At 43.6% G+C, this 22,073-nt stretch overlaps 1 protein-coding gene across 1 annotated transcript in view; it reads right to left on the bottom strand.

Moving 5' to 3' along the window:
- The window catches only part of LOC123521514 (transient receptor potential cation channel subfamily M member 3-like), a 386,500-nt gene extending 381,199 nt beyond the window's left edge, over positions 1-5,301 (bottom strand). The window contains exon 1 of the mRNA XM_045288617.1: positions 5,132-5,301. Coding sequence (XP_045144552.1) covers positions 5,132-5,221 — 90 coding nt within the window. The 5' untranslated portion in view covers positions 5,222-5,301. The remainder of the gene's footprint in view (positions 1-5,131) is intronic.
- Between the last annotated feature and the right edge of the window lie 16,772 nt (positions 5,302-22,073).

The raw sequence follows: 22,073 nt of genomic DNA on the forward strand, positions 1-22,073 counted from the left end.
GAGGAACATTTCACAAAAAGGCAAGTCACATGGTTCACTCTTCAGCAGCCTGGGACAAAGGCACCATTTGAAACAGACCAGACAGTTTTTCATCTCTCTTGGGTTTTAGTTTGGCCACATGCTCTCTCTTCTCTCTCTCTTTCTTTCTCTCTCTCTCTTTCTCTCTCTCTTCTGAGGCTGGCAACTAAGGACGTGGAAAAGTTGTAGTTTCTTTATTTGTAACCATTAGAGTCCTACTTCATCATGCGCTGTTGGCCTAAAAGCAGTGTTATTTTTCCCTTCAGGTTTCCCATCTTGAAGGCACTTTGGGTCAGAGAATTGGGTCATCACAAGTTCCCTGACCTCTTTCACGATGATTCACCTAAGTGTCCAGATAAAATAGGTGCATTTTACCTCTCTTGTCAAAATGTCACGGATACTCATTCACATGCAGTCCAGTAAGGAGTTGTCCTGGCTCAGCAAACATTATAGTTTACAGATATTATTTTCATTATTGCATACAGTTTTGGAATTCTCAGTGTGGAAAGGAGGAGCTTGGGGTCGAGATGCATAACAAATACTACTAAAATGAATTAAACATAATGCTTTTCTTTTGGAACACACACACACACACACACACACACACACACAGAAGAAAACTCCCATATGCTCAGTGTCTAGAATGGCGGGTATCAACTGTCGAAAACAAAACCATCCCATTTGGTTGTTAAGATCTTGCTGTGCTTCTGAGACAACACAGTGGGCATTGTTACAGCTGCATGGGACCAATTGGTCAACATAGAAGGCAGGGGCACATGGACAGATTGGGAGCTGAGCTGAAGCCCCACCTGCCCTTTGCTCTTTCTAGTAACTCTCCTGTGTAATTGAATTTACTTTCATTCCCCCTTCTGTGTTGTAGAAAGTATAAAAGACAAAAAGGAGAAAAGAAATGGCTGGGGACCTTTTTAAATACGTTCCAGAGAAAGAGGAATTTTCTGTACATCATGCTACAAAAAGGTGCATCACAAAAACAAAAGTTTAATCTGGGAACGTGAAACAGGATGCTACTAATTCTATGCCATTTACTTTCAAAAGTTCTCACCTTCCTCAAAAGAATGGAAACAGTTCTTTTACTTTTGTTTGAGTCCCACTGGAGTTAAAGCTGAAATACCCTCTCTAACTACTCAAGCAGGTCCACCAAGCAAGAATCCCTGCCATTCTTTCATGACCAGGTCCTGCTGTCCCATCAGAGAGCAAAGACAGAGACGGAAGTTGTTCTAGATACTTCCTTCAACCACAACCAATCCACTAGCCATCATTTGCTTCCGTTACTTTTCCTTTGTCTAGGTTCTCAGCCATCTAGTTAGTCTCTCAGCTTCCAGTCACTCAAAATCCCACCCACTGCCATGCCATCTAGCCAGGACAGTCAGAGGCCGCTTGCCACCTTCCTGCTAAAATCCTCTTCGTGGTAGTCCTCCTGGTTTCAGGATGAGGATCAAAGGCTGTCATTTCTCACACTGGTTCCCATGGGCCTTCCTTCCATTTACTTCTGCATTGTCATACTCCATCCCCTTTAGCTGCTTCTCCCCCCAAGGACTCGTCGCTGCCTGCCCAGGAAGCCCAGTAGGCTTGTGGCTTATCAAAGTACATCCCAGCACTAAGTTAAAATCAGGCTAAGACCAAGCCCTACATAAAAATAAATCAAGAAATAAGGCAGACCCCAAATTATGGAGAGTTAAATATTTTACCACCAGGTTACACAGCTGGAACACAAGTAGGGTTAGAATCCACGGTTTATATTACAATATAATTTCTTTATGATTTTTTGATATTATTTTAAAGTGGGAAAAGCCATGCCAATGCTGACTTAATGTCAAACATTGGTAATTCTAACATGATACCGATCATTTGGTCTTTATTAATAGAGTGGCTTTAGTTCACTTGTCTGTCCAACACAAAGTTCTCAAGGAAACCCGTTTTCTCAGAAGTCTTCTCTTTAGTAAACACACCAAGATTTCAATCCTCAGAAGCGCAAAGGAAGCTCTGTGCTCTAAAAATGACTTTTCACATGCAACAGAAGTTCCCAAAATAAAATCTCCCAAATAAAACAATGTCAGAACCAGACCTGATAATGATTTTGAAGTATGCTGAGAACATTGTCCCTAAAATAAACTTGACTTTTTGTGGTTAATAGTCAGCTTACATCTTCAAACACATAAGAGAGAAGCCATTGACAACAATAGACACAGAGTTTGGAAAGTGTCCCATCTAAAAATTATCCGTTTGAAAACAGCCTCTGTCTTCTGGCTATCACTGCCATATGCGGATCCGGAAATCCGCTTGCAATTGCTATTTCCAAATGCAAATCTGAACTGTTGGCAAGTTCAGAATTCACGGTGAGAAGAACAAAATAACAAATGTGGGTTTTTTTCCCCCAGAAGGAATACTATGTATGTTCTAATAGTCACCAGGTTTAATTCATGCTTCAGATGTTAGCTTTCTCCTTCTAATGCTTCAGCATCCTGTGTCTCTTAGGAAATGGAAATATAGGAAATAGGATTATGAAGCCATCTCTAAACATTAGCACAGTACTGAAGTAAGTCAGCAAAGAAACCCACGTTCTAGGGAAGGACAAGGACAGGGAGACTCTACCTCATTCTGTCAGAAAGGGTGAGTGATTAGAGTTTAGCCAAATCTAATCATGCCATCCTGCCTTGTACTGCTTTTGCTGACAAGGCAAGCCCAGGAGAGGGCATATCCCATTAGAGCAATGCTTGGAGAAGGAACAGAAATTACCTGTTGGGTAGGAAAATTGGGTTTTTAAGCTTCTAATTTTAATAGATCCTTGGGTGGTCAGAGAGCCCATCAATCACAGTAGTATAATGGGGTGTGAGGAGGCACAGCACAAGACAGCAGAAAGCAACAAATGAAAAATCAGAATGACTTGTCTAATATTCAACCTATACACCAATCCAAGAAGAAAATTGACCAAAAGATGCAACTCATTATTCATAAAATACTATTTTACTTGAAAGGGAAAAAGGCAGAACAAGAATACGTAGGAAGTAAGTAGCAAAGCTTAGCTAAGACAGCACAAACCGAGGGGGTGGGGGTGGGGAAAGAGAGAACCGTCAAATCCAAAAGGTGGATCATAGTAACTGTCTTTTTTTGTTTTTCTGTTTCCAAAAGAATGTAGCAACACTGGGTTTTGTTTTAAAGGGTCTGAAATGGGCTCAATATTTAGTTTTGTAGCCTAGCCATAGTCTATAAAAATTCAGATGTCATTTGGAAAGTTCTCTTGTAAAATACAGCCCATCTTTTGAATGTTGAGAGGGTTGGATGGATGCTCACGAATGCATTTAATCGGTCATTTGTATAAAGTAGCATGCCAATAAAAAATAACAGGATTGAACTATAGGACTATGACTAAATTGGTGGCATATTGACAATGTCTCTTGGTAAATAAGGTGAATAGTAGACTGAGCTCTTCAAAATGTAAGTAAAGTATATCAAATAGAAACTCGTCAGATGGTTTTGTGGCAACTAAAAAATGAATGACCTTTTCCTTTAAAAATGAGAATATTTGTTAATAAAACTTGTTTAGAGAGCCATTATGTAAGTGAAACAGCCAATGAATGATTTTAACTGGACAATGCTTCCCGTTTGACATGGGATTGCCGGAATCAGTTTGGGGTTTTTTTTCAGAGTCAGTTTTAATGATCATAGTTTAACCCTCATTTTCCAGCACAGAGGGTTCCAGACTCTTTTATTCACTGCTGATTCTGGAGAAAACTGCATCCATTTGTTAATTCTGTTTTCACTCTTTCTGCGCCTTGCCACACACATCCCACTACAGTCAAAGTACTGTACCAAAGATGCTTTCTTTTCCCCATGCCCAATCCTGCCTTTCCTCCTAAATATTCCTTAGGGAAGTGAGCAATCACCATGACAACCATAAGATGGGGACTTGAACAGCGCTTGGGGGCAACCTTTGCGAAAGTTGATATTGGTTTGTGTTTAACAGGATAAGGAAAACTCATTGAGAGTGGATTGGTTAGCTGAATGGAAATGAATAGTGTGCATCAAACTTAACCCTCCAGAACACAGCCCCTGGAAACAGAGATAGAAGTGTAATTCACCCAGGGCCAATCCAGCCTCCCTCTGGGGTAGCCCGTGAGACTGATGTCCAGTGGCAAGTATATCCAAATGCCATATGTGATACGGAAATGTGCTTTCCCACTTTAAGCATCGGGGGACCATGCAGAGAGATAACATACTTTTCCCAAAGAAGCGTCACCCATCTTTCTCCTCATGGGGAAAGACATTTGTTTTCCTTTCGGGATACTTCATTTCCTCAAAATCAGATGTTGGAGATGAATTGCCTTTCATTTCTTGGCTTCTAGAACAAGAAGCGCTGCTACACAAGGTGTGCAATTCTACACAAGACACGAGGTGACAATGCTAGCGCAGGTGTGGTACCTTTCTTTGTGTGACTCTGAGGCGAGGCAGTGAGTGTTAGCTAGAGAGCTGGAGGCATGTTTGACAGGCAGGGCACCACACTGGACCACTACCTCTCCCTTCACTTGGGAGACAAATGAACACACCTTTCTTCCTTTGAAAAAAACCAAACCAAACCAGGGCACCCAAAGAAGTCACTCTTTGTTTGCCTTTACCTGCCCAACCACCTAACTACACAGGGCTTCTCATAGAGTGAGGAGGTTCCTTTGTTCTCTCAGGTTCCATTTAAAGGGAAAGTGGGTCGAAGAGCCTCCCTAGGGAAGGTTTTAGGGGGAAAGAAAGAAAGAAAGAAAAAACTGCCACATACAGGGGCATCAGAGATTTCATACCACGACTGCTTCTAATCAACCTCTCCTGGAAGTGGATTTCATTTTATCTGCAGGATGGTTCTCTCAGGAAGCGCATTTCCTGAGACCACAACCTCTTACTTAAGAATGGCTCAATACACCCCCTCCTCCCTGGGGTGGAGAGGGGGTACATGGAGAAACCCCTTCAGGTGGAGGGGACAGCACAGCGCCAGAACCACATGCCTTTGAGCTCCCCAAAAGATGCGTGCCAGCGCAACTAGGAAGTTGGGCATGCCTAGCAGAAACGTAAAAAAACGAGAACTATTGAAAGCAGCAAGTTACAGTACCTTAAGAAGTCTGACAGATGGCAGGAAGGCTGCGTGGCATAGCTTCCGGATAGTCCAGTTCAGGGGTCGAGGAGCGTCAGTCTGATGCATGACCCCTTCCAAATTCCAGCAGGCAAACCAGAAACCGCCAACGCAAGCAATACCTAGAGCCCAGACGGTCCCCCAGGGCCCTGGCACCCCATGGTCACCTCCACACCTGCACACTCCCTTAGGGCACAGGCTTCCCGGAACTTGGGCGACTAGTCAACTGGCAATGCCTGAGCCACTGAACCTTCTTAAGGAAGCCACCTCCCCTCTGCCTGCAGCCTGCATAGCAAATGCGGCGGAATGGAGTGGCTGCTCCTGGGAGGGGATGCTCCAGTTTAAAGGAGAGGAGCCGCCTGTACCAAACAGCCTGTGGTCGGAGTCGGAGCAGCCTGCTCTGGAATGCGCGTTCCCTCTCCGGCTTTCCTCCTGGCAGATGCAGGTCCTGCGTTGGGGGAGGGGGAAGAGAGGGGGGCGACCAAGGAGACCCTGGCCATTTGCTTTGCTAGCTGGCTTTAGGGGTGGGGGGGCGTCAGGAGGAGTGCACAGGGAACCATCAATCCAGCCAGAAGGGGCAACTTGCACTTTCTTGCACAAAGCATCTTTGCGGAGCTGGAAAAGGCACCAGGGGAGGGGCTAGGACCTGGGCAACAGGGATGCTCCCAAGACCAGATTGAGAAATCCTTCCTTTGGCATTTGTGCGATCAAATGAGAGCTATGCCCAGGCGGATCTATAGTAAAAAGAGATCTTGGCCGGCGGTGTTCGAGGAATTTCTTAGTAACTGTGATTGACGTCCCTCCCCGTGGCATATAGATTATATAGATGATTGACTGGCAAGTCGATAAGCAAATACATGGGGTCACCTGCGTGCACACACTGTGAACAGTGGGGGGCGGGTGTTTGTTTGGGATTTTTTTTTTTTTTTGGCTTTTCATAGAAAGTAATGTAATTGGGTGTCTATTTGACTTCATTTAAAAAATGACAGTTTCTCAATTTGGGGTTAGTCCCTTTGGAAAAGCCACTTAATACCCTCCTCCCCTCTTTTTTTTTGCTGCAAAAGAAATGGTAACCCTTAAGGTGCCTTGTGGGAGGCTTTCCATCTAGGATGGGGCTAAAGGTGGGCGCTCCTCCCCCTTCACCCCCACCCCCACCATTGTCTCAGGAGAGCTTTCAGAGGGCTGCTGGGCTGCAGGGCACTTTAGTTCCAAGGACTCCTGGTGTGGGAGGGAGGAAAGCTGAAGGATTGGAGGTGAAAGTAGAATAGGAATGTTTTCCTTAGAGTAGGGAGGGGGCTAGGGAGAGGGCACTTCCCTTCCTGCCTCTGCCCTCACCCCAGGGATCTCCCACACCTGCTCCAGCCTTCAGACCTCAGTGAGCAGGCACTGAGGGACTGCTGTGGTGCAGCGGAAATGTGCATCCTCAGAGCATGGGTATGCTACTTCTTTTTTTTTTTTTCCTTTTTTGTTCCTCCCTAGTGACTATACCTGTTCTCCATTTCTAATTAACTCAAAGAGAGAGGAAAGCCCTTGGTCCTGATAAGTATCCACTCTGAAGCACAGCGCAGAGTGGGAAGGGGTGGGAGCTGATGTGATCCCTTGGGATCATACTGTAATTCAGATCTGAGGACAAGATGGACCATCTCTGGAGTTTGATAATTTCCTCACATGCTGCACCACACACACACACACACAAACACACACACACACACACACCAAACAAACAGTGCCATGGGGTGAATGGATTCTTACTCAAAATGACCCCGCAAGACAAGGTAGAACTGCCCTTCGGGGTTTCTCAGACTGTAGAGCTTTACTGGAACAGAATGCCTCACCTTTCTCCCTCAGAGATGTTGGTGGATTTGAACTGCTGACCTTGTGGTTAGCAGGCCAATGCACAACCCATTGTACCACCAGGGCTCCTTTTCCTTTCCAGGGCTCTATCCTGAGCCATAGATAGGAGGAAAATATTGCAGAAAAGCTAGTCCACTGATGGAAGCCAGATGACTAAATAAAAACATAACCTTATTGAGTTAGAATTCATATAGCATACACTTCCATAGTACAATCGTATTAAAAATAATTGTATATTCATCATTACAATTGGTTCGATTATGTAATTCATGTGTCTGATTATCTCCTGTTAAACACTGGCACTTTAGTAGACCCAAGACACAGTGGGTTCATTTTCTATCATGTGATACCTGGGATGACTTTGTTCCAGTAAAGGTTTACAGTCCCAGGGGCAGTTCTACCCTGTCCTATAAGGTGACTTTGAGTGGAAATCCACACTATGACAGTGAGTGAGTGAGTGAGTGAGTGAGTAAGTGTGTGTGTGTGTGTGTGTGTGTGTGTGTGTGTGTGTGTTTGGTCTAACATGACAGGTAATTATCAAACTCCAAGGATGGTTAATCTTGTCCTGAGATCTGAATTACAGTAGGATCCTCAGGAATCACAATTTATTTCTACAAGGGATTGCTGAATACACATTGAAAAGAAAAAGAGTTAAGGAATTATGTCAGGAATTATGTTAAGCACTTAATTTATGTCTATAACAGCCCCCAGGAAGTAGATTCTATTTTATAACCTCATTTTACAGGTTAAGCAAGCAAAACAGTTAAAGTTTTGTGTCAAATCATTTGGGCCATTATCCCCCATGGTTTGGCCTTACTTATGGCATATTTTTATGATGAGATCTCCCTGAATCTGTGGCCTGCTCACAATATAAAAGGATGCTGTGGAAAGCTCTACTCTGTGTGTGGGAGGGTGGGGTGGAGGGAGTGCTGGGTCTGGATCTTGCCTGTGGGTTGATCAGCCTCTAGTGTTTTTGGATTTTGCCAGTGGTCTACCATATTGCCTGCCAATCCAGGGTTCATCAGCTCCTGCACCGACCCCACTAAGGAGAAGGCTTAACCTCTGACCCACAGATTTGGAGTTTTCCCACTTTACACCTGTGTGAGGCCTTTCCTTCACACACACACACACACACACACACACACACACACACACACACACACACACACGGAATCCATCCTAAGACATTAAGTAAAATCCAAAGAAGTAGTAACAGAGCTCAGTCCTTTAACAGAAAATCGGGAGTTTCCACGGAAAGCAGTCTACTTGGCTATAGAGAAAAGCCCTCCTTTTTCTCCATTTATGTCCTAATGAAGAGGACTGTAGCAATAGAGGCACTGCCACAAGGTTTTGGTGATTTAACTGTACGTAAGAGTTGAGCTAAGCGATTTCAAAGAAGCAATGCTTAAACTATTTCTTTCCAATTATTGATTTTATATGACAGTGATGTAGTAGGTAACAGAAAGAAAATTGAACTCTGGCTGCATGGGTTCAAATTCCCATGCTGACCTTGGCTTTAAGATATTTACTCAACTTCTCTATGCTTTAGTGTCCTCGCCTGGTAAACAGGTAGAATGTACCACAGCCCCCCCCGCACTGACACCGAGGTGGGAACCCACTGAGAGTTCCCCTTTAGTAGGTGCAACTGTGCAAACATATACCATTAGGTAATGAAGTTAAGCAGAATTGATTAAGCTTGCAAGCTATCTGTAAGCTAGAGTGAGTTTCATAATGTGGTAGAGAGAAAGTAAAAAACCGACAGGAGCAATATGGATTCCTTCATGCTTTCCAGCAAAGTGGTATTTGTCAGACAGCAAGAGGTTGCCTTTGGTGAGGCTACAAGCTATTACATGCTCTTAAGTGGCTCTATTGTGGTTGCAAGGGGGTCAAACACTGCAGTTCCCTATTCCCTGCTCATCCCTGTTCCAGAGTAGGAAGGACCCCACAAAAATGCCAGCCTGAATCTGTAAACACCCAGCCTTTGATCACACTAGCCCTTTAATTTTAGCTGACTGACTCTGGTCAAAGGGAATCGCTGGGCAATCTGTGGTAGGAGGGTTCTGCAGACCTCTGGGATGGCAATTAGAGGCGGAAAGCACAAAGCCTCCTGGGGACTGCTTTGGAGAAGACGCTGCAAAAGCTGGAGATCAAAGAATGATACGTGGTATGAGAGAAGGCTTTTCTCCTCTTGTTGCAAAAGTTTGCACCCTATTTGTTTGCCATCAAAACGCCTCCTGAGTAGTGTTTCCAACCCTCTCCGCTCCACCCCAAGCCCAATACTGCTGTCAAGGAATAATGTTTTCAGATAGAATGATGCCTGCCTGGACTTTAGAGATGAGTAAGATGAGGAAAAGGTAGAGAGGTGTCCTACTCTACTTTAGAAAACCCCACTGTCATCCAATCAATTCCTACTTGTGGCAACCTTGTGAAGGGTTTCGGATGCAGTGAATCTTTGTGGGAGTAGATAACCCACAGGTTTTAACATCTGACCTTGAGGTCTGCAGTCCAACACTTACCTGACAGCACTGCTGCGGGGTGGGGGGGTGGGGGGGCTCCTTAGCCTCTGAATTTGAAACCTGAACTCACTGCCATCAAGTCCACTTTGACTCAAAGCAACCCCCTTGATCAGGGTGCAACTGCCCCCGTGGGTTTCTGAGACTGCAAATCTTTAAAGGAGTGGAAATCCTCCTCTTTCTCCCACTGAGCAGCCCACTAGTGTGTAGAACTGCTCATCTTGTGATGAGCAGGTCAGCCCACAGTCATTATACCACCAGGGCTCCCAGGTTAGCATTAGGTGATTCCGAAGTGTTTGAATATGAACTTCATGTGGATGTGTACAAATCTTCAGGACAAACCATAGCTAGTTTAGACTATGGACACTACCATATTAGCTTTCACTTTCCTAAAACTTAGCAAGGTAAACAAACAAACCCCACTGCCATCAAGTTGATTCCAGTTTATCATGACTTCTATAAGACAGAGTAGAACTGGCTCTTTGGGTTTCCCAAGCGGTCGATCTGTATGGGAACAGTTAGCCTCGTTCTTCTCCCTGCAAGCAGCTGTTGGGTTTGGATGGCTGATCTTACAGTTACTAGCCCAACTCATAGTACGCTATACCACCAGGGCTTCAATGGCAAGCCAGGTACATGTCATTTTTGTACTCCAAAAGCTCGATTTTGAACAAACTCTAATTTTCTCCCGTGTTATGTCAACACACTTCCCACCCATCAGCTCCCTTTCCTTGGTAAAATAATAGTTTATTGAAGAATTATAAGACCGAGCTCCACCTCCGTGCCCACATTGAGTCACAGTAGCTATCATCATTTCTCTCTTGTAAATACCATGCCCCACCCCACCCGCTGAACCCTTAATGCACCATTGTACCAACTTGCACACTGTTTTCCTTTAGGCCCCATTGACACAAAAGCTCCCCCCCCTCCATGAAAATCAAAGTGAAAAGAAAGGGAATGACAGTGACCAGGTGATGCAACGTTTTCAAAAACCTGCTGCTGAAATGTGCTGTCTCCCCAAGACACTCAAAAAAGACTCCAGGGTAATTATTCACCATTTGCTGCCATCACACTGAAATTCATAGATAGGCAGATATTCACTGAACACACATTTTCAGGGGGTCATGAATTAATATTGTGGGCCTCATTTTGAAAGATAGATCTCACATCTGCTCCCATTAAGTAGACAGACTAGGAAACGCTATGAACCAGTTAGACTGCTTCACAGGAAGCCCCTGCGTTGAAATTGTCTCCGTGACACTCAACCGTAATAACCATGCAGAAGGCACACAAGCATCCAAGGGGAATACCAAGAACCAGGCAAAGTATGCCTGTTGTTAACTCTATTGTCTATATTTCACAATACCAATATCAACATGCGCTTGTTTATAATTAGCCCCAATTGTTAACTTGTTGTGTACATCGTGGCAATTCACAATATTTGCGATAAAATCATTTGTGTTGTGAACTTTTTGACAATAGAATCCTTTTTAAAATAATAGTGGATGCTGCTGCCACGGGTTTCAAGTCACAGTGACCCGATGTGACACAGAAGAATGGCCGTCTTGTCTTTCCTGGGCTATACTCTTGACAGGAGCAGATGGCCATGTTTTCAGTGGTGCTTGCAAACTGCCAACCTTCCAATTACCAGCCAACCTTTCTGTTGTTCCAGGGCTTTTTTTCTCCCCCTTTAATCAAGCGCATGTTGATATTGGTATTGTGAAATATAGACAATAGACATTTGGTGTGCCTGTTATCCCAGAACTTGATAACTAAGACAGTATCTAAAATCAAACAAGATTTTGATTCCCTTATTTTGACCCTGAGTCATAAGTTAGTCGTGAGGGATCCTGACCCATGGGAAGCCCTAATGGGAAGCCCATGCTTCGACCAAGAAATGGACCAGGATGGGTCTACCTGTGCTAAGTTCTCTGTATCTGTACTTGCTAGCTTTGAAGTCAGACAGAGCTAGTGGACACTCAAGTCCCACCGCCTGCTAGCTGCGTGATCTTCATGCAGTTTGTCAGTTTCCATATTGGATAAATGGTTTCTACAATAGTTCCCAGTTTGGGGGAAGATTAACAGCAACTAGCCCTGTGCCAAATATAGTGAAAACTCATTTAAAGCTAATTATTGGTATTGGCATTATATTTGTGACTGTCATGACTGACAGGTCAGTCTACTGCTTAATGGCCTACGATGTCCTGGATTGAAACCATTTTCTACCTACATGGCTATGGGCATGTTACTTAACCTCTAGTTTCTTCATACGCAAGTTGTGGAAGATAAGAATACATACGCCGGAATGAATATTGTAAAACAAATTAGCAAAGAAGGACAAAGCCCTCTGAAAAGGACTTGGTAAGAGTCTAATAACTTTTAGTGATGTAGCATTACCAGGAGGATGAAAGGGCTATTTGCTGGTCTTCCGAGAACAACTTCATTTTCTCCTTGGTCTTCTCTAAGAAGAAGAGAGGCTACAGAAAATGCTGAGGGGTGAACTACATCGGCCTTTCCTGACCACCCCTCCCTGCAGTGAAGAGAGAAGATTATCACCCGCTCTACTAATAGAGTGTAAAACTTTAATATGGAAAATATGTCACTTGGGAGAACACAGAAGCATACAAGCAGCTCCTGCCTCCCCCAAAATAGAAATCCTACATTTACACACACACACACACAGAAAATATATAACAAAATTCAAAGGCTGAGAACTAAAATATAGCCTCATTCAGCTTTGAAATTCTAAAACTTCCATTCACAAAGGAGATGCTTTTTTGGTATGGTTCTGAAATTTTAATGAGTCCATGGAGGCTTGTTAAGAAAGATCAGCATTTGAGCTGTGCGTTTCTACCCACTTAATATTCACACTCTTCTAATATCTATACTGCTATTCATTACTATAAAAGTCCTTTCTGTATCCTCAACCCAGACAACTGTAGCACACGTGCACGTGCACGTGCACACACACACACACACACACACACACCGACTATAGAGATTATTGCAGATACATTTCCATTATGAAAACCATGAATCACACCAACTTGGTCAAGAATTCATGAATAAAAGCCTGTCTTTTTTGGGGTGGGGTGGGGTATATAAGCAGTACCTCTCCAATTACAGTTTAGGTCAATTGTCCAAAGAAGAGGGAAGTATAGCATTTTCTCACTAGTAGTGCAGAGTAAGTCAGATTTATTGGCATGCGTTCAAGTGTAAACCTCAGTTACACATTCTCAGACGCCATCTCACTGCCACCACCTAAAGCAGAGTGCCTGCCCCAGTCACACGCCCTGCTTGTGTGGATCTCTGAGGCTAATGGCCAGTCCTGCAGGGGACCACAAGGTCCTCTCTCTTGGTAGGTAACAGGAACTTGCTGTAACTTTAAGAAATTCTCCAACAGTAGCTCAGGATTTTGAGGAAGAAAGCAAATGAAAACCAGATTTCCCATTTGCTTTAGTCATCCTCCCGCAAAACACGTCACTGTGGATGCTTCCTCTGGTATCATGTTTGCCCCACCACGTGCCTCTCCATTTAACATCGATTAATAGTTGCAGCAAGGGGGGAGGTCGATGTACACACTGGATGACCCATGGGCTGTGGACCATGAGATCAGCCATTGGAACCCACCAGGCACTCCATAGGCGAAAGATGAGATTTTTTACTCCCTTAAAGGTGACAGATTTGGAAACCCACAGGGGCAGTTCTCCTCTGTCCTTTAGGGTCACTATGAATCAGAAAAGACTCAATGGCAGTGAGCACAGTAATAGTAGCGTAGGGATGATTTGCTTTTTGTTTGGGGGAGACATGGGTCCAGCTTTTGTTTTGTTTTTCTTTCTTCTATAAGTCAAGGCAAATCACGTGAGGTTTTAGTAAGTCCTTAGGCAATTCACATCAATTTGATGAGCCTCGGTGTCTTCCTCTTTAAAATGGCCAGACTGACCAACTGCACTAATGGAAAAGATGATGTTTGATCATCTTGGGTGCTTATTAACTCAATGACTCGTTAAGCCTTTGGTGTGCATATCTCTTTTAGTCCTCACAGCGAAGGTATGAATTTAGAAGACATTCTCATCACCACATCACAGATGAGGAAGTCGTCTCTAATTGAGACTCAGGGATGTTAAGAAACATGTACAGTCGCACGTGGCTAATAAGTGGGCTTGGATCTACTTTGACAACGTGCTGCTGTTCATTACATAATGATAAAATAGTTGTCCAAAGTGACAACTAATACTTGTTCATGACACAACCTGAAAAGATGGGCAAGTAGCTGGGTGGTCCTCTGCTTAACCAGGGCGTTGGACCAGGTCTTCCTGGCTCAGTCCCTGACAACAAAAGGGGAGTGCACCTGAGTTCCTAAGACATGGCTACCCTGGAAGGAAAACCAAAGTGAGAAAATTATAGGTTGACACCCTACTAGAAACATAAGCCGAGGGCTTCTAAGAGGTGTGGTAATTATATAATTGTCAATTTGAGAGGATTATGAGTGAAGGGGTGGAGTCTAGTCTGTCAATCAGATCATAGCCAATGAGGCTTCTGTGTGGGCATGGCCTTCTCCTGAGAATTCTGGGAAATCTGGTATTTCCTCCTTGGAGGTAGGAGACTCTCTGCTCACACCCTGGGAGACATAGCAGCTGACAAGACACATGGACCCACCCTGATGCAGCCCTGGGAAGCCACGCAGAGACCCCTGCCAGGGCCGAGATGTTCCAATGGCACTGGACCCAAAGACTTTCTACCCACGGGCCTGTGATCGTCCTGCATTCAGCGTCATTGCATGTGTTTTGTGAGTCTGAGAGGACTTTATAGATTGGTATCGGACATATGGGCTAATAGCAGACTTATAGACTTGATCTGGAATAGGCTGGGATGTTTTCTCAATATTCAATTGCTCTTGTATACAAAGCTCTTTCTTATATACATATGTGTGTCCATGGATTTGTTTCTCTAGTCTACCCGGACTAACACAGAAGTAACCATGGAAACCAAATATCTTGACCAACAGGGTCCGAAACAATTGTGTCCTACTCAAAGACAGCAGCTCTGATGTGACTGTGTATCATCCTCCACAACCCTGGTAAAACCTCATCTCCATGAACACTCGGGGCTCACTTTGCCTCTTCTGAGTCTCTAGGGGGTTGACTCATCATTTTCCCCCTGTTACTTCCTGTTTCACTTCACTAAGTTGTTTTTCCAATTTGGGTCTGTCTCAAGTTCACTTCAACCGTGATGGACAGCCATGAACCACTGCAAATCCCTAACCCTAGCACTGGAATCATGGCGAGCCCAGAAGAAGCACTGGCTCTAACAATAACTGTTGCTAAAGTCTCCACTTCCCCCCTCTCCTGGTCCATCGGGCGAGGCAGCTGGCCCGGGTCAGGTAGCTCAGTTTTCTCTGGGGAGGCAAAGACTCTCCCTCCTTAGGGGATATGACGGACGTGTCACACAATCCCTGAGAAAAAGTATTTCTTAAGCAGGAAAAACGACTATTGCTAAAGACGTCATATGATTTTCAGACCTATGTTCTACGGTCGTCACATTCAATTCCCCTACGCTCCATTTATTTCCATGTGCTTTTCTAGATGAGGAAGCAATGGGAAAATCCCCGCCCAACTTCACAAAGCAAGCTTCAGAGCCATCGTTTTAACTAAAATACAAGCCCTTTACACATCATATGATGTTTATACTGTACAAAACATGAATGAATCTATTGCTAGGGCAATCCAATTAGCTTAAGATAAGCCAGTGAGATAGCTCATAAAACTGTCATCTATTTTTCTTAGTGACTGGAAGACAATAATCTAGAGACTTATGACGACAGGAGGCTCCAATCACCTAAAAGATATATCTGGATAACGATCATAGTAAATAAAGGCCAGAAGTATCTATGTCATTGCAGCAGGCCCCCTGTTAAGGGAACACCTGGCTTACAGACAACTCCAATAGAAAGAAACTCACTGCCATCAGGTCAATACCAAGGTCTCCTGGAGACCTTATAGGACAGAGTAGACTGCCCACGTGGATTTCAGAGACTGCAATTCTTTAGAGGAGTAGAAAGCCTCTATGTTCTCCCAACTCCCTGACCTTAAGGGTTTGTAAATATGCCCTCTCTTTGAAACAACTGAACCAACGACTACCTGCAACAAACTGTTCATCACAGCCACCTTCACGTGCTGTCTGGGCAGCTTTTAAATCATTGTTGAGTCTTTTACCTTTTTCTTGCACTCAAACCCAACTGACAGTCATCAAACCTGCTCTCACTCAGAGCAGCCCTTGACCCTGTTTCTGAGACTCGATCTCACAAGCAAAAGCAGCTTTGTTGTTCTCCCCCATCAGTACGAACCACTGAGCCTGCAGTGGACAGGTCAATACCTAGACCACAGCACCATCCTGGCTCCTTTTTAGTTGTACCTTTTTGCACTGCTCAAACTCAAACTCAAATTCACTGCCATTGAATCATTTCTGACTCAGGTCGACCCTATAGAAGAGGGTAAAAGTGCTCCTATGGGTGGCTGAGACTGTAACTCTTGACAAGAGTAGACAGCCTAGTCCTTCTTCTGGAGTGCAGTGGCTGGTGATTTTGAACTGGTGACCTGTGGGTTAGCTAACTCATAGTGAGCCCTGTGCGTTTCCAAGACTGTCACTGGTTACGGGAGTAGAAAGCCCAGTCTCTCTCCCGTGGAGCTGCTAGTGGTTTCAAACTGCTGGCCATGTGGATCACAGTCCAACTCATAACCACTACACCACCAGGGCTCCTCTTACTTAGGAATTATTAGAGACACAGTCACTCTTGTGCTTAGTAACCTGGGGAGTCCTGGTGGCGCTGTTGGGCAGTTCAAATCTACCAGCCACTCTGGGAAAAAGATGGCCTCTGGCCCCATAAAGATTTACAGCCTCTGACCCCTCCATGTGGCCAGTGATTGTTGTTGTTGTTTGTTTGGGTCATTGTGTAATGTTGCTTGCTTCATAAAAATGTAAGAAGTACTCGGGGAAGAAGAAGAAAACATTAAAATACTAACACACATCAAAACTCTACCACAGACTGAAGTTCTTAAGCTGGAAAATAAAAGTACTGGGAAAATGGTTTAATTGACAATAACTTTTCAATTGGTTCCTAAATCAGATTGTAAGTACTATTAACCTCAATGTAGACAAAGCCATCCATGGGAGCCCAAACAGCAGAGGTACAGGGTGTCTGTGTGCCTGCTCGGAACCCCCAGTTGTCCTCGAGAAATCCTCTGCAATAAGGAACTGGAGAGATGGGAATAGGGAAAAGAATGATCTGGCCTCTCAATGGTATTCCAAGGAGAAAAACCTTGAAAAATCACAGATCTAGTCATCGGTCGGTAGATATAGTGGTAGCGCTGGCATGTGTGGCGGCCTCTGAATTAAATTCTTTGCACGTAAATTGCTAGCTATAGATCAGGTGAGAGAAAGATCAACCCAATTGTATAAAACTGCTCAAGATTAAAGCCGATGAAGCCCCTCTCGTGAGTAATCTATCCCCATGAAGGGAGGACTAAATGGTATACATGCTGCGAGCGCTTTGATCCTTCCTGTCTCTCCTGTCTTTGCTGTGGCCATTCCCTCCACTTAGGCTTCAGCGACATTGACTTATTCCATCGCCTGCATTTCCTGCCACTGGGCATTTGTACATGTTGTGCCTTTGTTTCTTCTCATGCCCTTTCTTCCTGCTCTTCACAAGGTTAACGCCTCCTATTGCTTCAGGTCTCAGCTTTAAGTCTAACATCCCCAGAGAAGACTCCTTTTGATCTCTCTAGCCTTTATTCAGCATTCACGGAAGCTGTTCCTGATACTTATACATATCACAATGCATAACTAATTGGTTCATTTATTTATTTCGGGGGTCTTTATCTTCTAGGCAAATGTATATTCTATTAGGGCACTAATTAACTGTATCCCAAACCCAAACCCGACTCACTGCCATTAAGTCAATGCTAACTCACAGTGACTTTGACTTTCCCCTTTGTGGGTTTCCACGAATGTAACTGTTTGCAGGAGGAGAAAGCCCAGCCTTTCTCCCTTGGAGCTGCTGGTGGTTTCCAACTGCCAACCTAATAAAATGCTTAAAAGATAGAAACTTCATGTTTATTGACTGTAGAATGAGTGATTAATGAATGAACTACATACTCTACATATTAAGTCCAATCTGATTCATAGTAACCCTATAGGACAAGGTAGAACTGGCACGGTGGGTTTCTAAGACTATAACCCTTTACGAGAATAAAAAACCTCATCTTTCCCCCACAGAGCAGCCGGTTGTTTAGAACTGTTAACCTTGAGGTTAGTAGCCCAACAGGTAACCATGAAGACACCCAAGTTGTCGAATGAACTACATTAGCATGTTATAATCTTTTCATTCAAGTCATTTAGCATTAGCTCATGGTGTCTAGTGCAGACTGGTTTGAATACATTGATTGTTTACATTATTTTTTAAATTCCCATATCTTTACCCCATTGTTTTGAAAGCTGAAAATTATTGATAGCAGTATTAAAACATTAATTTTTAAAAAGAGAGATTCTTCAGACTCAAACTTATAAGGAAAAACCAAGCTTTAAACAAAAAGTTATCTGAAAAGAAAATCAAATTAAAAAGAGTATGGTATCCAAACTTGAATATGCAAATTATGGAGCCAGATAACTCAATCATCTACCACTCCTGATAGACTGTCCCACCCTCAAACATCCCCCTGGTAGTAATTCCTTAAGGGCTTAGCTTAATGTCAGAATAAGTCTTTTGAAGGTGATTCTCCATGCTAAGGAAGGTGACATTTTATTTTTAAATGTGGAAAGAATGGGCTGGTCATTTGCAGTCCTAGTAATTGTTTTGTTCTTTCACTTGGAGTTCTAGTCTACTTATTCATAAGCATTCCTGTTTCCTAACGCTTCGATTGTAACCCGAGTTTCAAGGAGACTCCAAGGTTTCCACTTTAAGTTTTGTCTATGGTTTTTCATTATTAACAGGATTAAAAAACGATGCATTCAAACTCGTCATCCTTTCTTTTGTAGCCTCCACCAGTGATGTTAGCTAAAGAAAAGTCCTCTTCATCTGGGCTTGGATATATGCCCATGCATGTTCTTACCGCGCACCTATGGTCAGCCAGCCAGCTGACCTTCTCCTCACGTTGCTCCGTTTTCTTTCATTACTGACCTTATTATCCGAACTACTGTTCATGTCACTATATGTCTGTGTGCCTCCCCCTCTCTCTATATTTTAAATATTTAGACCAAAATTTCCCCACTAAGACTTAACCTAACCACAACTATGTTACACTCTTCTGTGTTATTGGGCTATCACAGGGTAGGAAGCTGACCTCCACACTGCGTTAAAAGAACCAGCCATTTAAGATCAGAGGAGCAGCATTGACCCGTCAGCCAAGTTCAGGGGGTCAGGAAAGGTGAAATGGAAGCAGCTTCCACAGGGAGGAAGTGGGACAAGTGACGGTGCATTGAGTGGATGAGCTGAGGTAGAATTGTATGAGGTGTTGACTAGCAAGCTGATGATCTGCTCGGCAAACTTTAATTCCATTCATCATCAAACCTTTAAAAAAATTAAACAGTGTGGGATAAAATTGTAAATAGCAACTGTGAACTTAGGACTCGTCTTTCCCTTGATATAATCCATAATCTTTTCAAATACTAAAGTTTTTGCCCCCTCCTCTCATACTCTCTCCATGGATTACAGAATGCATTTGCCTAGAAATGTGTGTCCTTTGAGTCTCAAAGGGATTTGGTCCTGGATCACTCAGCATGATGGGTCTCTCTGCCACAAAATTGACCGGGAAAGGCAATGAGTGAATTCAGCATGACTCTACTGGCCCGTTACTAAATAAATGTAACATGGACTCTGAGTTGGCCAGATTCTAAACCACTAAAGAGTTTGAAGATCCAAACCAATACCTTGAACTAAGCTCTGTGTACTGGAAGCCAGAAAACAGAGAACTTCTGTTTCTAGTGCTGTTTGCTTGGCTCCGATCCAGTTGGGGAAAAATCCATTTTGAAAACTCATTGAACCTTGACAATGGGAAAAATATATTTGTTTATGATGGACAAAGGACACAGAGACCATTCCAAGAACAATGCTTTTCATAAACATGATCTTTGGGTGATATATCTACATAGACCCCAAAATTAGGAGCATTTTCAGCATCTGTGGCTGGCCAGAGGTTCAAGTCCACCCCAGATGCCTCTCAGAACAAAGACTTGTTGATAGGACCCCTGTGGATCCTTTGTGAGACAGAATGAAAGTCTGCCCAGACCTGCGTCATCCTCACAATTGTTCTTATTTCGGAGTCGATTGCGGCAGCCACCGTGTTGATCGATCTTGTCAAGGGTCTTTCTCTTTGTTGCTGACCCTCTACTTGGCCACATAGGATGTCCTTCTCTAGAGCCTGCTCTCGCCTGACAACATGTACAACGTTCATGGGACAAAGTCTCGCCATCCTTTCTCCTAAAGAACATTCTGGCTGCACTTCTGGCTGTACAGATGTTTGTTCTTCAGGCAGTCCATGGTACACCCAATATTCTTCTCCAGTATCATCATGCAAATGCATCGATTCTTCTGTCTTTCTTATTCAGTGTCCAACTCTGAAAACGAGGCAATTGAATGCATACGAGGAGATTGAAAATTCTATGGCGTGAGTCAGGCACACCTCAGTCTTCAAAGTTGTTACAACACCCTGGCTTGTTGAGACTTTAAAAGGTCCTGAGCAGCAGATTTACCCAAAACAATATGTCATTTGATCACTGCTACTTGCATGAGCATTGATTGTGTGTCCAAGCAAGACAAAATCCTTGACAACTGCAATCTTTTCTCTGTGTATCATGACATTGCCTATTGGTCTAATCGTGAAGAGTTTTACGCTCCATACTGAAAGCTGCAGTCCTTGAACTTCATCCACCAATGCTTCAAGTCCTCCTCAGTTTCCATAAGCAAGGTCGTATCATTGGCATAGTTCAGGTGGTTAATAAGCCTTTCTCCAATCCTGATGCCACATTCTTCTTCATATAATCCAGTTTATGAATTATTTGCCCAGCAGGCTGGAGTTCCTTATCTGGGTCGGAAAGAGAAGTCTTGTTAGCATAGTGAGTCATGCTGGTGTGCGAGGTCATCCGTTTGAATCAGTGAGCCACCCTGCGAGGGAAAGTTGAGGCTTCCCGTAAATATCCACAGCCTTGGAAACCCACAGGGGTAGGTCTCTCCTGCTCTGGAGGGCTGCTACATGTCCAACTGGGTCTGATAGCAATGAGTCTTAAGTCAGAATTCTTGAAATGGCATATGTTCTTGTAACTTTCCCACACAACGGGCTGTGAATTTCAAGAAAACCCCTCAGTCAGCCTTCAGTTCTTCTTTCTTTGACTTTTTCGTTACACAAATGCTCTACGGAGACATGATTTGCACTAACGTCCATATCAGGGACGTCAGGGCAACTGGATATTTTCCCCAAGCTGGACCACCCCATAGGGTGAAGTGTACTCAGTGGCCTCTCTTCTCTGGGCTTCAGAAAAATGCTCTCAAATAAGATTTGATTTTGACTCTCTGTGAAGATCCTTTCAGAGCTAACACCCTGCTGTTCTAAGACCAAAGTAATGAAGTCTATGGTAGTTGTCATTCGTTGACAGTGTGCTGAGTGTAGAGTATTTTCCAGGATTACCTATTCTAAGTGCAAAATGACTATTGTCCACAATTTTCTACAGGGTCTAAGCAAGGGGACCGTTCTTAAGAAGCAAATTCCCAGGGTGCAATATGGAAACACAGACGTACGTGTGAGATTTGCATGTCATGGGGCTTTATGCTGTAAAACATCTGGGCCAGATTGAGCTGAATATATGCTTACCATCAGACAACAAGAAAAACACCAGCCAAGTATCTGTTTTCTCGCCGGCTCTATCGAGTCCTGGTTCTAGTACACATTACAACCATTATTTCTAACTTGCTGAGGAACTATATGAATATATTCCCCAGGCCTCTCATTTACATCACTTATAGCAACCCTATAGAGGACGGTGTAAAACTGCCCTTATGATCAGAATGGACTTGGCCGTGGTGAGTTTGATTTTTCTGGTTTTATCATTTAGTTGGGCGCCTTTGTGGCATAGTAGGTACACATTGGGCTGCTAACCACATGATCGAGAGTTCAAAACCACCAACTGCCCCAACGGAGAAAGATGAGACTTTCTATTCTCTTCAAGAGTTACAGTCTTAGAAACCCACAGGAGAAGTTCCACCCTGTTCTATAGGATGGTTATGAGTCAGAATCAAATGGATGGCAGTGAGTGAGATGATTTATTTGATGACTCACTGACAGAAGAACCATGAATTGAAGTTTCTCTTTAATATGTGATTTCATTAGTATTGACTAGACTAATGGAGTAAATGATTAATTCAGCCAATATCTTCTGAATGTCTGTTATGTGTCCAGTCCTATGCCAAGTGTTCAGATTACCAAGATGATTACTACATAGCCCACCCAATTATGGAATAAGAAGTTCATGTCTCAAGGTCAATGCTAGAGTAATGATGAAGCAGAGAC

The sequence above is a fragment of the Echinops telfairi genome, unplaced genomic scaffold (genome assembly GCF_000313985.2).
Source record: "Echinops telfairi isolate 266 unplaced genomic scaffold, ASM31398v2 ScPeMD7_22;HRSCAF=79, whole genome shotgun sequence".
Lineage (NCBI taxonomy): Eukaryota > Metazoa > Chordata > Mammalia > Afrosoricida > Tenrecidae > Echinops > Echinops telfairi.